The sequence below is a fragment of the Pipistrellus hanaki genome (genome assembly GCF_964339955.1).
Source record: "Pipistrellus hanaki genome assembly, chromosome: 18".
In the NCBI taxonomy this organism is placed as follows: Eukaryota; Metazoa; Chordata; class Mammalia; order Chiroptera; family Vespertilionidae; genus Pipistrellus; species Pipistrellus hanaki.
Window position 1 is genome coordinate 12,646,610 of NC_140520.1, and position 16,658 is coordinate 12,663,267.

Below are 16,658 nucleotides of genomic sequence, written 5' to 3' on the forward strand. Positions count from 1 at the left end.
TCAATGGATAGAGCGTCGGATTGGGGACTGAAGGGACCCGGGTTCGATTCCGGTCAAGGGCATGTACCTTGGTTGCGGGCATATCCCCAGTAGGGGGTGTGCAAGAGGCAGCTGATCGATGACTCTCTCTCATCGATGTTTCTAACTCTCTATCTCTCTCCCTTCCTCTCTGTACAAAATCAATAAAATATATTTAAAATAAATAAATAAATAAATAAATTTACATTATTGCTTCCTCTGTATTACTTAGATATAAGGTATAAAATAATTTTGAAATTTCTGATTTTAGCTCCTATAAACGGAAAAGATATTTGAGAAACAAAGAACCTACATTAAATTAGCAAGGAACAGTATTCAGCCTTTCCACCTACTAAAGTGCTCTTTCCTCTATGTCTCACTGAATCAGAGAACAAAAGCCAAAACAAAGGAGAAAAAAGAAAAAAGAAAATATCAGTCCCATATTTAGAGGGAGAAAAATTTATTTGCTCCATACAAATGATAATTTTTTTTTTTTAATTTTAAAAGCAACAGGACCATTTAGCTTTCAGCTTGAGAACATCTGTAGAAACAATTCATACTCTACACCTTACCAGAGTTAGTATTAGTTTTTGTTCTACCTATGAATATAGCTAAGTGGACTGTATCTCAATACCTATGTTAGGCAGAATGGCTCAGAAATGAATCCCTCTGCAGTTATTATGGTGTTCATATCCTGTATCCATTGCATGGGGAGTTGAGAGGAGTGTGTATTTCTAATGTCAATACTTATGTAGAGGCAATTACAGTAGCAGAAATGACAAAAGATCTAGAAACTATAAACCTGATATAGGGATCCCTCTAAGCACTTCTCTACCCCTATTCAGGCTAAGCTCTTCACGGATGATAAAGCAAATATAACTTTTTTCTCCTTAATATACAAAAACAGGATTTAGGTTGGGGCCCTTACCAGGATCTGAACTTCATCAGACAGTTCCAACAGATTTCCCTCAAACTGCCCAGAGGAGCTGTTCACACAGCGGACAGTGACTTTGATACTGGTCCGACCAGCTGCTTTTGTGTGGACAACCATGGCAAAGTTATTCTCTACTGGGAGCTGTAGAAAAACCTACACAATGAGGGGTGGATTAAGAAATATTCATGAATAAATATTGTGCCCTTCTCTCTCTGTTGTAACAATAAGGAAAACGTAGGTTGGAAGTAGCCATCTAGAAGGACTAGAGTACTGGGGCTTATTTTCATAGTTACTTCCTTTCACATTCTTAGCAACAGAGTCACCCCTGGCGAAACCTCCGCTCGCACTGCTCAGTTAGTTCTGGCACACCTCTGTGAGATTCTTAAGTTATCTGCAGTCAATTCATTGATAGGAGGAGAATGGAAATGAAGAAAGTGACTCAGTCTAAAACTTATGATGAAAAACTTAATATCAAGATTCCTAAGGTAATATAATAAACAGATAAATTCATACCTCTGAGTGCCTGGGCACTAGATCCAATACCTCCCTTTTGCTCATGGACCAGTGGAATGTGAGCCCAGGGCTGGCATTGCTAAAGGAGAAAGGGGTCTGGGTACTGGTCACTCCCATGACATAAACTGGCATCTGGAAAAAAAAAAAATTGTTTTGTGTCATAATTGGCATTATCAAAATCATGAGCCCAGAACAGAGTCATCATACTGACCTCAGTAGCTGTGATAAGTCGAGTTGCAGCTGCAAGGATCCGAACAGACCTTAGCTGAACAACTTCAACCTGCACTTCATCCTGCTCAACAGGAAGGAGAACCAGTTTAGGCTAAGAGGGAGTGTCTGTTGGGTGGGCAGAGATGCTTATGATAACTAGTTTGTTTGTTGTTGTTTGGGGCATTCAACAACAACAACAAAAACATGTCATACTATGTTTGGTTTTGCTCTTTTTTTAATTTATTTTTTAAAAATATATTTTTTTTTTTTATAGAAAGGAGAGGGAGAGAGAGTTAGAAACATTGATGAGAGAGAAACATCTCAATCAGCTGCCTCCTGCACACCCCCCACTGGGGATGTGCCCGCAACCAAGATACATGTCCCTAACTGGAATCAAACCTGGGACCCTTGAGTCCGTAGGCCGACGCTCCATCCACTGAGCCAAACTGGTTAGGGCTGGTTTTGCTCTTTAAATAATTCCTCATGGATATTATAACAATGCCAATTACTCTGTGTGCTTCTTACTAAAGATCACACATTCCCCATGCCAGGTTAGAAGCATGCCAGATTAAGGGACTAAAAGCATTTTTTTCAGGGCTGATAACACCCTCCTCGTCATTACTCCCTCCCTCATCTCCCAATATGGTTCCCAGACGGAAGAGTAGAAGCCGAGAAGAACAAAGAACCAATACCTGAGAAAACACAATGACTTTGCCAGTATCTTCATTCACTGTCTGGATGGTGCCATGGACCACAGCTGTGCCAACCACCTGGCCTGTAACTTGCCCCCTCCTATTAACAACAGCCACAGTCTGGTTACTGATGGAGAAGTGAATGATGGATTGGGGCTGGGGGCCACCTTCAGACATTACCTGGGATTTAAACACACCAGTGAGTTCCCGAGGCATGGGAGAAGTCACACCTTTGTTCCCAACATTTTGTCCAAACAGCTGGACTTCTTCATCTGCTCCCACCGCCCTATATTCCACATCAACTCAAATGCAGACGAAATGGAAGTGCTGCAGATGGCCGATGGGATTCTAAGAGGTGGTTCAATGTGGAACAGGAGACACACTAATGTTCTTCTTCATCAGGCCCTACTGTACTTGGCTGGGAGTAGACAGAGGAGGCTGATAAGAAGAGGTGCGTGTGTAAGTGCATGTTGGGGTGGGCAGACGTGGAAATGAGGAGAAAGGGTAAACCTTATTTTTTTGTCTCTCAGATCACCTGCATCATGTTGGTTGGAATCAGTGTCATTTTCTCTGGAACAAGTTTGAATGGAGGAAACACCTTGAAGGAGAAAGCCAAAAGGATTATAGTGATTAACTAGAGTCAATTTCACAACCAATGATCATGCAGCTTATTCTAAGGGGAACACCCTAATTATGTATAATAAAGTTATATACAAAAACATGTATTTACTTATAAATTCAACTTTTATTTCTAATAGCAAAAATTATAAATTACTTAAATGAGAATGCTAAATAAGTTATTACATATCCACTCAATGGAACAAAACTTGCCATTAAAATTATGTTTACAATTATCTTTTTTTAAACATTTTTTCAAACATATAAAGAATTCTCAGAAAAAAATTTTTTTTTTCAGGTACCTATTACCCAGCTTCAACACTTATCAACAAATGGCCAACAATTACTTTTTTTTAAATTTTTTTTTATTGATTTCAGAGAAGAAGGGAGGGAGAGAGAAATAGAAACATCAATGATGAGAATCATTGATCGGCTGCTTCCTGCACGCTCCCCTTCTGGAGATCGAGCCCGAGACCCGGGCATGTGCTCTTAACTGGAATCGAACCTGGGACCCTTCAGTCCTCTATCCACAGATCCAACCAGTCAGGGCCCAACAATTACTTTAAAGCACTTAAAAAAATACTTTTGATAGAAGATTAAGATGAAAAAAGTGTATGATTCATCCATGTTAAAGTAAGTGTAAGGGAGAAGTGAAGGAAATAGCCTGGCCAGCGTGGCTCTGTGGTTGAACACTGACCCATGAGTCAGGAGTTCACCATTCGATTCCCGGTCAGGGCACATGCCCGGGTTGCCGGCACGACACCCAATAGGGAGCGTGCAGGAAGCAGACAATCAATGATTGTCTTTCATCATTCATGTTTCTATCTCTCTTTGCAGCTCTGAAATCAATAAAAAATATTTTTTTAAGTGAAGGAAATACACTGAAATCTTAAAAATAATTTACTCTAGTGAAATTATAGGTGATTTTCATTCTGGGTCTTTATATTTTTTTTATGCTTTCCAATTTATACAAGAAGTGTTATTTTTATTAGAAAAAACACAAACCACATATCGTTGCAAAAGTTAGACAACTACATTTTTTCAGTTAAATGATTTTCAACTCGTACAAACAAAACAGAAAGATAAATAATGCTAAATAACATGAAGTATCCATTTTGAATGAGGTAATTTTCTTACTTCAATTTGCCGAGGAGCGGATGTGAATTTTCTCCCCATCTTGTCCCTGGCAATTGCCACCAGTGTGGTTTGCCCAACAGTGACAGCTCGAAGGATATAATTTTCAGAGTATTTGTCCTGTTCCTCCATTAGCCTGCAAAGGCCCGTGTATTTCAGATGAGAAAGATTTGGTTTTAAGAGTGGCCCGTTATGCATCTTTCTAAAGAGGCTTAACATTTACTGCTCATTTTAACTCTGGTTAATTTCTTTTCTGGGAACTGCCAGAAAAGAAATTTCCAAAGTCAAGACCCAGTTTGTGGCCATGGCAGGAATCTCCTGAAGGCAAAAAGCTTGTTCTAAGGCGCCAAAGGAACAGGGCAATGTAAACACAGACTGGCAAAGCTGCCAACACTAAACCGCCTGGGACTAACTGCACTTCCCCTGCCACAGGCGGGTGTACTAGTGACTCTGCTTCTAGGTTTTTGAAGGTCCTCTACATAGAAGCACCCCAAAAGGGTATCACCCGGGAGAAGTGTCATAACATGGAAAACTAATGAGACTCATGGTTTTGGCCCTCAAATAGGACATCTGAACATGGGAAGAGAGTAAGGGCCGAGAGGTACTGTGACGAAAAGGGAAAGAGGGAAATCTAAAATAACCCCGGTCAGCAGGTTACCAGGAAGGAGAGGGTCAGGACGTGAGGCACAGGGCGGAAGAAATATTGAAACGGTACTCACGTCAGGGTGACAATGGCAGACGCCAACTGCAGTTTGAGCTCCATGTTTCGGAAGTATTTGTTTCGGAATGGGCGTTTGGAAGAGCCAAGAACCCTCACAGTTACTAACACATTTTTACCTATTTCAACCTAATAGTTTTAAAAAAGAGGCCATTTTAGTAGAGGTGTCGCATTCATCAAGGACGGTCTAAGTCTTAGAGGGGCAAACTTTTCATGCTAAATGTTCCTGGTCAGCCTCTGTTCAAACAAGACTAATCTATGCATACTGTATTTATCTTCCCCATGTTTATTTTTATTTACTTGTTTTTTCAAATCCTCACCTGGGGATATGTCTTTTTATTAATTTTGAGAGAGAGAAAGAGAGAGAGAGAGAGAGAGAGAGAGAGAGAGAGAGAGAGAGAGATATTGATCCGTTGCCTCCTGTAAGCACCCTGACTGAGGATTGAACCTGTGGATATGTGCTCTGACCAGGAATCAAACCTGCAACATTTTGGTGTATAGGACAACACTCCAACTAACCACCTGACCAGGTCCTATCTTTACCATGTTTAATGTTGGAATGTTGTTCTTTTTTATATATATATATTTTTTATTGATTTTTTTACAGAGAGGAAGGGAGAGAGATAGAGAGCTAGAAACGTCGATGAGAGAGAAACATCGATCAGCTGCTTCTTGCACACCCCCTACCAGGGATGTACATACCCCTGTCCGGAATCGAACCTGGGATCTTTCAGTCCGCAGACCGACGCTCTACCACTGAGCCAAACCGGTTTCAGTGAATGTTGTTCTTTTTAAAATATATATATATATATATATATATATATATATATATATATATATATATATATATTATTGATTTTTTTTTTTTTATAGAGAAGGGAGAGGGATAGAGAGTTAGAAACATCGATCAGCTGCCTCCTGCACATCCCCTTACTGGGGATGTGCCTGCAACCAAGGTATGTTCCCTTGACCAGAATCAAACCCGGGACCCTTCAGGCCGCAGGCCAATGCTCTATTCACTGAGCCAAACCGGCCAGGGCAGAATGTTGTTCTTTAAAGGCAGCTTTTCCAGTAACATTATCTAAGATCCTGGTATATACACACACAGTAGTTGAGCAGAGACAATATTAAGTGATGTTTGAGAATGAAAATGAAGTCTATGTCATTTATGAGATAAAGCACATAGTTCTCACCTTATCAATCAGATCAAGCTCCAGCTCTTGTATGTCTGACACCCTGACGTGGGCCAGTGCTGGACCCAAGAAAGCCAAGCACAGATCATAGACCTCCAAGGGGAGAAATCCAGGATGTATTGGAACTACCTAGAAGGAAGAAGATGGTAGGTGGGTAAAGAAGCAAACATGGTCCAAACATTTATGGCAACTATTTCTTTTTTTGAAGGATTTTTTTATTATTATTATTTTTAAAAAATATATTTTATTGATTTTATACAGTGAGGAAGAGAGAGGGATAGAGGTTAGAAACATTGATGAGAGAGAATCATCGATCAGCTGCCTCTTGCACACCCCCTATTGGGAATGTGCCCGCAACCAAGGTACATGCCCTTGACCAGAATCGAACCTGGGACCTTTCAGTCCGCAGGCCGACACTCTATCCACTGAGCCAAACCGGTTTTGGCTTTTGAAGGATTTTTAAATTGAATTTGAGAGAGAAAGAAAGGGAGAGGAAGAGAGAGACAGAAACATTGATGTGATAGTGAAACATCGATTGGCTGCTCCCTGCACGCCCCCTAACACTGATAGAGCATGTGCCCTGATCAGAAATTGAACCGGCAACCTCTTGGTGCATAGGACAATGCCCAACCCACTAAGCCACAATGACCACGGCATCATGGCAAATATTTTCATCAAAAGCAGAAAAAATATCTTATTTTCTTTGTGATGGGAACTTTGAGAGGTCACATTACATATTTCAGACATAGCACGATATATATACACTTAATGTGATGTTTCAGTTAATGGCAAAATTTGGACTCTTAACAATTATTAACTGATAAAAAGCAGAATTTAAGTTGATTAAATTCAAGCAGAATCCAACAGACAGGTCCAGCCTCTTCATTATGAACATAAAAAGGACTTTATGAAGAAAGTCAAGTCCAGGAACGTTGCAGTTGTCAGTGAGGGAGAAAGCACTGAGCAGATAATTCTCTGTCTTTCCTCTTTACAACAGCATGTTTCCACACCCTCTGCCTGCACATGGTGCCTCAATCTCCCCTCTTAATGACAAACATTAGGACTAAAGTAAGTTAAATTCTTTTGAGCTCTTAGAAGGAAAGAAAATATAAGCATATGTTACTGTAAGGTATTACCTTTTATAAAAATCCTCACCTGAGGATATTTGTCCATTGCTTTTTAGAGTGGGAGAGAGAGGGAAAGACAGAGAAAAATATCGATGTGAGAGAAACACATCGATTGGTTGCCCCTTGCACGAGACCCTACCAGGGCCTGGTCCAGTGAGGAGCCTGCAGCCAAGGTATGTGCCCTTGACCAGAAGTGAATCTGGGACCCTTTGGTCCGCAGGTTGACACTCTAGCCACTGAGCCAAACCAGCTAGGGCAATATAAAGTACTTTTTTTTTTTTTTATAAGTCAACTAAAAGCAAATCCCTTGGCATATTGGCTATGAAGTCAGCTTAAAATCTTGAGTTGTTATATCCTGTCTAAAAGCACCTATACTCAGGTTATATGGTCAGTAGCATATCTAACTACCCATTTAGAGAAATCAACCTTCTTTTAAAGGAAATCTTATACCGTATTTTCCGGCGTATAAGATGACTTTTGAAAAGAAAAAAAGTCAACTGAAAATCGGGAGCAAAAGACCAAAATTGCACAAAAATTACCTGCAGATCTTGACGGCAAAGTAAGTCTTTTCTTTGAAGTAGGGGGTAGTCTTATACAGAGAATATAGGCCTAAACCTATGTTTTAACTGTAAAATTAGGGGGTCGTCTTATATACCAGAAAACACGGTAAATATAATGTCTCAGCTCAATCAAAATCAACAATTGTCCAGTATTGCAGCTAGTTAAAAAAATAAAACAACCCTCATTTTTTGACTGAAGAGTCTATATAGGTTAAAAAAAAAGAAAAAGAAACAAATGTTATTTTTGTAACTGGTTTGAAACACACAATGGAATTTTCCCAACCATTCTCCTGAGTGCGGCGGCTCTGACCTGGGACCATCGGTCTGGGGATGTCTCACCTGCACAGAGCTTTCTGCTTCCAGGTAAGTGATGGTGACAATGTTCTGCTCACTGCTGTTGACCGAAAAATAACCAGACCCTTCCACAAGGCTAAATATTTCCTATGGAAAAACCAGGCAAACAATGTTCCATTCCCTTTGGTTTATAAATAATTCAAAGAAAATAGCTTCTGTCTACCTAAGAGAGAATTTGTGATTAATGGACCAAAACCAAAATAGGAATATTACAAGTAGAACTCCTAAGGATATTGTAGTTAATTATGATATATGTATACGTATAGCCATGATTTTAAACACATAAGTGAGCTTTCTTATTGTTATACTGTTAACCTTAATACCCTAGTACTCTCCCATCCAATACGATTCCATTTAACTAGACCAATACAGCTTCTACCTTCACATCTGGGTGGTTGTAGATGGTGGCATTCTCAGGCAGCACAGTTACATCATTCACTAGGAGCAGCTCCACGGCTGCAGATAAGGGCAAGCTGGAAAGTACCTAGAAAGGTAATAAGAGCCACAAAGGTGAATATAAACTTTTTAAAATATATATATTTTATTGATTTTTTACAGAGAGGAACGAAGACAGAGAGTTAGAAACATCGATGAGAAAGAAACATCGATCAGCTGCCTCCTGCATATCCTCTGCTGAGGATGTGCCCACAACCAAGACACATGCTCTTGACCGGAATCAAACCCAGGACCCCTCAGTCCGCTCCATCCACTGAGCCAAACCAGTCAGACTGAATATAAACTTTTGATTCCTCAACTCAGTGAAAAAAAGATCCCAGTCCTCTTTCAAGTGCCCAAGAAGCATAGCGGTGCATACACAGTTCCCAGATTTATATCAGTTACAAACAACTTTTAAAGAAGAACCTGAAATTTCAGTTATTTAATTTACATTTCTTATATAACAATCTCCACTTACCTTTGAACTTTTCTCTGAATAGCCTACAAACTTGACTCCAATGAGTACAGTTCCTTTTATCTGATGTACTTTAAGGACCTGATGACCTAGAGACGTGCAGAAAGATATTCCGTGAGACAATAACATGTAGAATGCAAAAGTGTCTCCAGAAAACCAAACTCCTCCCTAACTTATTTCAAACAATGTTTTATTGCAAGGAGGAAAGAAAGAAAAAAAAAACACTGAATGGGGAAACACAAGAATCAGAAAACTGGGTTTTTGTGTTGAATCTGCCACTATATTCCTATGTGACCCCGGGCAACCACTTAATTTCTCAGTTCCTTTATTAAATGAGGAATTAGGTCAGGCAAATTGAAAATTGTTTCCAGCTCTAATGATCTGTAAGTACAAAAACAAGCTGACAACAATGTAGGAGAAAAACTTTGTTTGATTTAAAAATGGAATTGAGCTCCTGGTATGGCTCAATGGTTGAGCATTGACCCATGCACCAGGAGGTCGCAGGTTTGATTCCCTGTCAGGGCACATACCTGGGCTTGATCCCCAGCAGGGGGCGTGCCGGAGGCAGCAGATTGATGCTGATGTTTCTAATAGATGTTTTATCTCTCTCTCCCTTCCCCTCTCTAAAATCAGTAATAAAAACATTATAAATGGAAATGAGAAATAAAGTGGGACCTAAAACTCTTTTAAACTGTGGTGTATATATAATGTCATGTCAATCCCTTACTCAAAAACTTAACATAGCTATTTCTTATTAGAACAATTCAAACTGCTTAAACTAGTTTTAAAACCTTCCATAATCTGACCCTACTTTACTTTTGTTTTCCTTTTTTTTTTAAAAAAAAATTTAATATGAATCTGCCTCTTTATATAGGACAATTATTTTATTCTCAATGTATGATCATCATTCCTAAATCTGTGAAGCACTTTCTGATGATGTTACATTCATTCATTCATTCATTCAGCGAAGATTTACTGAAGGTCTGCTAAGTGCTACATAGAATGCCAGGTAATTAAGATACAGAGATAAAGAAACCAACACAATATCTGCCTTCCAAGAAACTTACAGCTTAGAAGGGCAACTGAGAGGGAAAGCAACCACTGCAGGACAGTGTGGTAAGTGCTATTTTAGAAGTATGAACAGAGCACACATATACAGAATACAGAGCAGCATAAAGAAGAAATATTGTCCTTAGATTGGGAATACAGAGGAACAGAAAACTCCTAGATTACGAGAGGAAGATGTTAGCCCAGTGAAGATCCCGGAAAAGAGAACATACAACATATACAAAGGAAAGAGGTATGACAAGGCTTGTCATGGTAAAGAATCTAAAGTTGTTGAATACGAAAGCAATGAAGGGTATATGTGGATGGTAATAAGTGAAGACCAAGTAGGCAGGAGTCAATATATTAAGCTGCAACATATGAATTTTATTCTGAAATACTAGCACACCGGGCGTCCCTGAAGGCAATGTGGTGACAGCACAGTCAGTGGTCACAAGCAAAGGCTGGTCCTGGCCGGTATGGCTCAGGAGGTTGATTCCCAGTCAGGACACCTACCTAGGTTGTGGGTTTAATACCGTGTCGGGGCACACTGAGGAGGCAACTGACTTATGCTTTTCTCTCTCTTTCTCTCTTTTCCTTCCCCTCTCTCTAAAATCAATAAGCATATCCTCGGGTGAGGATTAAAAGTAAAAAGAGCCGGGACCGGTTTGGCTCAGTGGATAGAGCGTCGGCCTGCGGACTGAAGGGTCCTGGATTCGATTCCGTTCAGGGGCATGTACCTTGGTTGCGGGCACATCCCCAGTGGGGGGTGTGCAAGAGGCAGCTGGTCACTGTTTCTCTCCTCATCAATGTTTCTAACTCTCTGTCCCTCTCAATTCCTTTCTGTGTAAAATCAATAAAATATATAAAAAAAGTAAAAAGAGTACAGGTTTTGAAGTCAGAGAGCTTATTGCTTCACCTACTTACTGTTATAATCCCAGGGCCCAACACTGTGCCTAGAATAGAGGAAGAATGCAATAAACGTTTGATGAACAAATAAACTTAGAAAATCGGGGTTAGAATGCCAGTCCCTCATGGTTGTTATGAGGATTACATGAGAAAATGTTATATGAAGCAGTTAGTGCTATACCTGGCATTTCAGAAGAGCTCAGTAAACAGTAGCCAAAAAAAGAATTTTAAGAGGGAGATTCAGATTTGTTTTCTTTTTCTTTTCTTCCTTCTTTTATGAAGAAAACACATTTAAAAATATGTTTTTATTTATTTTTAGAGAGCAGAAGGGAGAGGGAGGAAGTGAGAGCCACACTGATGTGAGGGACAAACAGTTCTCAGCTGCTTCCTGCATGTACCCCTATGGGGGTTGAACCCACAACCTGGGCATGTGCCCTGACCAGAGATCAGACTGGTGACCTTTTGGTGCATGGAACAACACTTATCCATCAGAGCCACACCGGCGAGGGCTAGATTTGCATTTTATTTTTATTTTAAAAATATATATTTTATTGATTTTTTAATAGAGAGAAAGAGAGAGGGATAGAGAGTCAGAAACATCAATGAGAGAGAATCATTGATTAGCTGCCTCTTGCCCACCCCCTCTTGGGGATGGGCCCGCAAGCAAGGTACATGCCCTTGACCGGAATCGAACCCGGGACCTTTCAGTCCGCAGGCTGACACTCTATCCACTGAGCCAAACCGGTTTTGGCTAGATTTGCATTTTAGAAAGATCATCTGGACAGTAATGTGGAGGATAGGTCTGAGAGTAGCAGTACCAAATGGAGGCCACCGTGGTGATGCGGGATAGAGGTGATAAGGACACCGATGATGAAGTGAGAGGAAGGGATGAAACAAAAAATATTTAGAAGGTAACAATGATGGTATTTGGTAATTGGTTGTTATAGGGTATAAGCAACATCTCTTTCTTCTCTACCACGTTTTACACTAATTATATCATACTATTAGTGTTACAGTATTATCTACGTATTTTTAAAAATGTTTCTTTATTGATTTCAGAGAGGGAGGGAGAGAGACAGAGAGAAACATCAATGATGAAAGAGAATCATTGATTGGCCTCCTCCTGCTCGCCCCTAACTGGGGATTGAGCCCGCAACCCGGGCATGTGCCCTTGGCTGGATTGAACCTGGGACCCTTCAGTCTGCAGGCCATAAAAAACGTTCATAAATTTTCACAATACCATGTAATCGGGTCTGCCCACTGCCATCGTCCTTTTCTACCATCTCTACTGAATTATGATTTTCGAAATGAGCTAGTGTTTCATTTGAGGATTTCCATTCTAGCATTAGTGAACTGAAATTATCAAACTTTCTTTTGTGCTGATCAAATACTGACAGTTCCAGAACTGTGTCCCTTAGGCTGGATACAGGAATCTGCATTAACATAAAAAGAAAAGAAAACAACAACTTCTTAAGAGGCTTGGTCAGATAACTCTGAAGCTAGAGATCATGCTTTCTCCCAGTTTTATTCTTTGACAATTTTCAAACCTGCAGGTATGTTGAAAGAATAAATACTTACACATACTTCATGTGGAGTCACCATTTGCTTTCTTTTTTCTTTCTTTCTTTTTTTTAATATATTTTATTGATATTTTACAGAGTGGAAGGGAGAGAGATAGAAAGCTAGAAACGTCAATGAGAGAGAAACATCAACCAGCTGCCTCTTGCACACCCTCTACCGGGGATGTGCCCCAAACCAACGTACATTCCCCTGACCGGAATCAAACCTGGGACCTGAATCAGTCCGCAGACCGACACTCTACCACTGAGCCAAACAAGTTTCGGCACCATTTGCTTTCTTTCTCTCCCTCTACTTTCTCACCCTCCATGTGTATCTTTAAAAAAAAAAAATAGCTATTTATTTTTTCCCACCACTATTTATCCCTCCATACCCTCCTCCTCCTTTTTTATCCTTCTTTTTTGCAAAATTACATAGGCATCATGGCACTTAACCCCTAACTATTTCCACATGCATTTCCTAAGAATAAGAACATTCTCCTAACTTGCCTGCCTACCAACTATGTTATTACATATCATTATTCTTCATGATGGGTTTGGAGTGGAGGTAAATTGTGTTACTTATTGATAATGCTAATAAAAGATTTGGTAGGGAAGGAAATGAGAAAAACTATATGGAAGTTATTGTCTATTGGCAATAATTACAAGCTGGCTCTGTACTATAAGCACTAGGTACTAAGTGTCATTAAGTGTAGCCAATTCTAACCTAGTCCAATAACTTCTCAGACACTATCAGAGAATTCATAACAAATAAAACAATTGCCTTAACTTTCATACTACAAAAGATTATTTCAGACCATTTATCTCTAGAGCATGGAAGACCAAGTGCCATGCTAGTTGGAAATACTCTACTCACCAGTTGTTTGTTGTGCTGCGGCAGAGGACATGGCTGGGCACCGGGTGGCACCGTGAACACTGGGGTTACTGACATGCTGGCAGGGTGGGCACATATGAAGTGTACCTGCACAGCCTCTACAGCTGGACTGGGGTTCTGGATAGCGGGGTGATTTCCAATTCGAAATGTTAGAACCTTTAAGGAAACACCAGAGCAGGGGTAATTGTATGTAGACACTTGATGTCAGCTGTGTCCATCTATAGGTGTTAGAATTATTCAGATTCTGGTATAGAGTTTCTTTGGACATTATAATCAGGCAAATTCCTTAAAAGACATTACAATTCTTTTTATATATATATATTTTATTGATTTTTTACAGAGAGGAAGAGAGAGGAATAGAGTCAGAAACATTGATCAGCTGCCTCTTGCACACCCCCTACTGGGGATGTGCCCGCAACCAAGGTACATGCCCTTGACTGGAATGGAACCTGGGATCCTTCAGTCCGCAGGCTGACGCTCTATCCACTGAGCCAAACCGGTTTCGGCGACATTATAATTCTTAATTGTCTGTGTTAGTGCAAAGAGAAACAAGGGTATTATGGAAATTTAAAAACAAAAGGCCCATTAAAAAATATAACTGACCAATTACTTCAGTGTTTTCCTCTACCAAATCTTTTGTTACCAGTTGGTAAAGAGTAGAAAAACTGATTTCGCCCTAACTGGTTTGGCTTAGTGGATAGAGCCTGTGGACTGAGGGGTCCCAGGTTCGATTCTGGTCAAGGGCATGTACCTTGGTTGTGGGCACATACCCAGTAGGGGGTGTGCAGGAGGCAGCTGATTGATGTTTCTAGCTCTCTATCCTTCTCTCTTCCTCTCTGTAAAAAATCAATTTCATATATATATATATATATATATATATATATATATTTTTTTTTTTTTATTTATTTTTTTTTTAAGAAATACTGGCTGAAACCTGTTTGGCTCAGTGGATAGAGTGTCGGCCTGCAGACTCAAGGGTTCCAGGTTCGATTCCGGTCAAGGGCATGTACCTGGGTTGTGGGCACATCCCCAGTGGGGGGTGTGCAGGAGGCAGCTGATTGATGTTTCTCTCTCATCAATGTTTCTAACTCTCTATTCCTCTCCCTTCCTCTCTGTAAAAAAAATCAATAAAATATATTTTAAAAAATAAATACAAAGAAATACTGATTTCTGTTTTAACTCATGTCTGGTAGCAGTATGAATAATAGAATGTGGAAACAAAAAGAAGCCAGAGAGCTTCAAAAGGGGGTAATTAGGCCTGAAATTACTAACAGCTAGCCATATACACAACGGAGCTCACTAGAGATATTAAAAAGCAGGTTGATTACAGCACAGTTCTTATGTTAAAACCCTAGACGAATAGCCCTGTTAGGCTGGCTAGCCTGGCTGTATTTCACAGTCATACACTGCATTCTCCACACTAGTCAAACTGTAAACCTTTGCTACTGCTTTTCTAAAAATATATTTTATTGATTTTTTTACAGAGAGAAAGGGAGAGGGATAGAGAGCTAGAAACATCGATGAAAGAGAAACATCAATCAGCTGCCTCCTGCACTCCCTCCACCGGGTATGTGCCCGCAACCAAGGTACATGCCCTTGACCGGAATTGAACCTGGGACCTTTCAGTCTGCAGACCGATGCTCTATCCACTGAGCCAAACCGGTCTCGACAGCTACTGGTTAAAAGAGCTTGAACCTCTTAGTGAACTGTTAGAATTCTCAGATGAGCAAATCAAAACCTTTGGGTATATTTAAAGGATAGTAAAGTTTAAGAAAAAGATCATTTAATCAACAATTAGAATTTTCCTATCTAATCCATAACTAAATCCATTAGAATCTGAAAAGGAGTGGCTAGATGCACAAAAGATTTGCAGCAGTATTGCTAAAAGAAATGTTAGAAAAAGGTCGTTTTCCTACTTGTTCTCCCAAGTCCAGGCACAGGACCCGGTAGATATACTGGTTCTGTTTTCTCTTAGCTGGCAGCCGGACTTGCGTTATTTTAATTTTCTCTGTCTTCTCCGTGGTCAGCTCCAAAAAGAACTGGGAGGGTTCCAAGATCCATGGACGAGGGCCGTCTTCAAATACCATTTCTTTCACAGAATTCCACGTCACCAGTGCCACTTCCACAGGGTTTACGGCCTGATGACATTTAAAGAAATCAATCCTTGATTGGTTAGGGAATTCAGCATTTTCTAGTGAAAAACTGGTTATTTTACTATGCTAAAATGACATCAGATTTAATTCCCAAACTAAGAAATAATACACAATGCCTCTTCACTTCGAATGCTTCTCATCCTCTGTACTAATTTTTTTATTTAAAATTTTTTTCTTTCATTTTCCCCTGTACTAATTTTTTTTAGCATTAGATTCTATCTATCTATCTATCTATCTATCTATCTATCTATCTCCTCACCTAAGAATATTTTCCCATTGATTTTTACAAAGAGTGGAAGAGAAAGGGAAAGACAGAGAGAAATATCGATATGAGAGAGACACATCGATAGATTGCCTCCTATTGGTTGCTTACTATTAAAATGAAATATTCCCATGTCTGATGGTAGTGTTGTCTTAAATAATGTGCATGTAATGCAATTCAACATGTATTCATTGCTGGCACACTGGGCGGAAGTAGTAGATATAAGGTTTTGCATATAAGTGTCTAATCACTGTTCATACCTACAACTAATACAATATTGTATGTTAACTATAATTTAAAATTTTTATTTAAAATTTAAAAATTTTTCAAATAACGTCCTGTCTATAGTGGAGCCCACAGTCTGGTAAAGACAGATTTGAAGTAGGTGAAGTGTATGAGTGCCACCAAAGCCAAGTACAGAGTGCCATACAAGCCTCTCGTAGGAAAGGATTCACTGAAGACCTCCCAAAGAAAGCAAAACTAAAATTATCCTTTTCCCTACTATATAGTCCCATACTAACCAGATCAACTGAATTGGACAAATTGGGAACTAATCAGGTACCAAAACATAACAGTGATAACAAATATGTATAACGAAAGCACTAGGTAAAAAAAAAAAAAAAATCATCATGTTACTTCCTTTCCTTTAAGGTTAATTTTTATTCAGGGGAAATCTGATTTGTGGACACTCAATAAATATGAAATAAGGCCATAGGTAATGATAAAAGCGAGAAAAAAACCCACAAGTGATAGTGAGCCACAGCTAAGCACTTTCACTTAACTAGGCCATTAACTAAGAGAACAAATGATATATGCTCATATGTTTAATATTTATGTAGAATGTGCAATGAGGCCAAC

At 39.6% G+C, this 16,658-nt stretch overlaps 1 protein-coding gene across 1 annotated transcript in view; it reads right to left on the minus strand.

Moving 5' to 3' along the window:
• Window positions 1-16,658, minus strand: part of NUP210L (nucleoporin 210 like) — a 52,434-nt gene that overhangs the window by 15,476 nt on the left and 20,300 nt on the right. Inside the window, exons 15-28 of the mRNA XM_084866941.1 lie at window positions 15,302-15,523; window positions 13,368-13,541; window positions 12,175-12,367; window positions 8,985-9,070; window positions 8,451-8,555; window positions 8,057-8,158; window positions 6,031-6,159; window positions 4,839-4,966; window positions 4,123-4,255; window positions 2,903-2,965; window positions 2,368-2,547; window positions 1,677-1,757; window positions 1,466-1,597; window positions 947-1,105 (exon numbers count right to left, since the gene is read on the minus strand). Of these exons, the coding sequence (XP_084723067.1) occupies window positions 947-1,105; window positions 1,466-1,597; window positions 1,677-1,757; window positions 2,368-2,547; window positions 2,903-2,965; window positions 4,123-4,255; window positions 4,839-4,966; window positions 6,031-6,159; window positions 8,057-8,158; window positions 8,451-8,555; window positions 8,985-9,070; window positions 12,175-12,367; window positions 13,368-13,541; window positions 15,302-15,523 (1,887 nt within the window). The remainder of the gene's footprint in view (window positions 1-946; window positions 1,106-1,465; window positions 1,598-1,676; window positions 1,758-2,367; window positions 2,548-2,902; window positions 2,966-4,122; window positions 4,256-4,838; window positions 4,967-6,030; window positions 6,160-8,056; window positions 8,159-8,450; window positions 8,556-8,984; window positions 9,071-12,174; window positions 12,368-13,367; window positions 13,542-15,301; window positions 15,524-16,658) is intronic.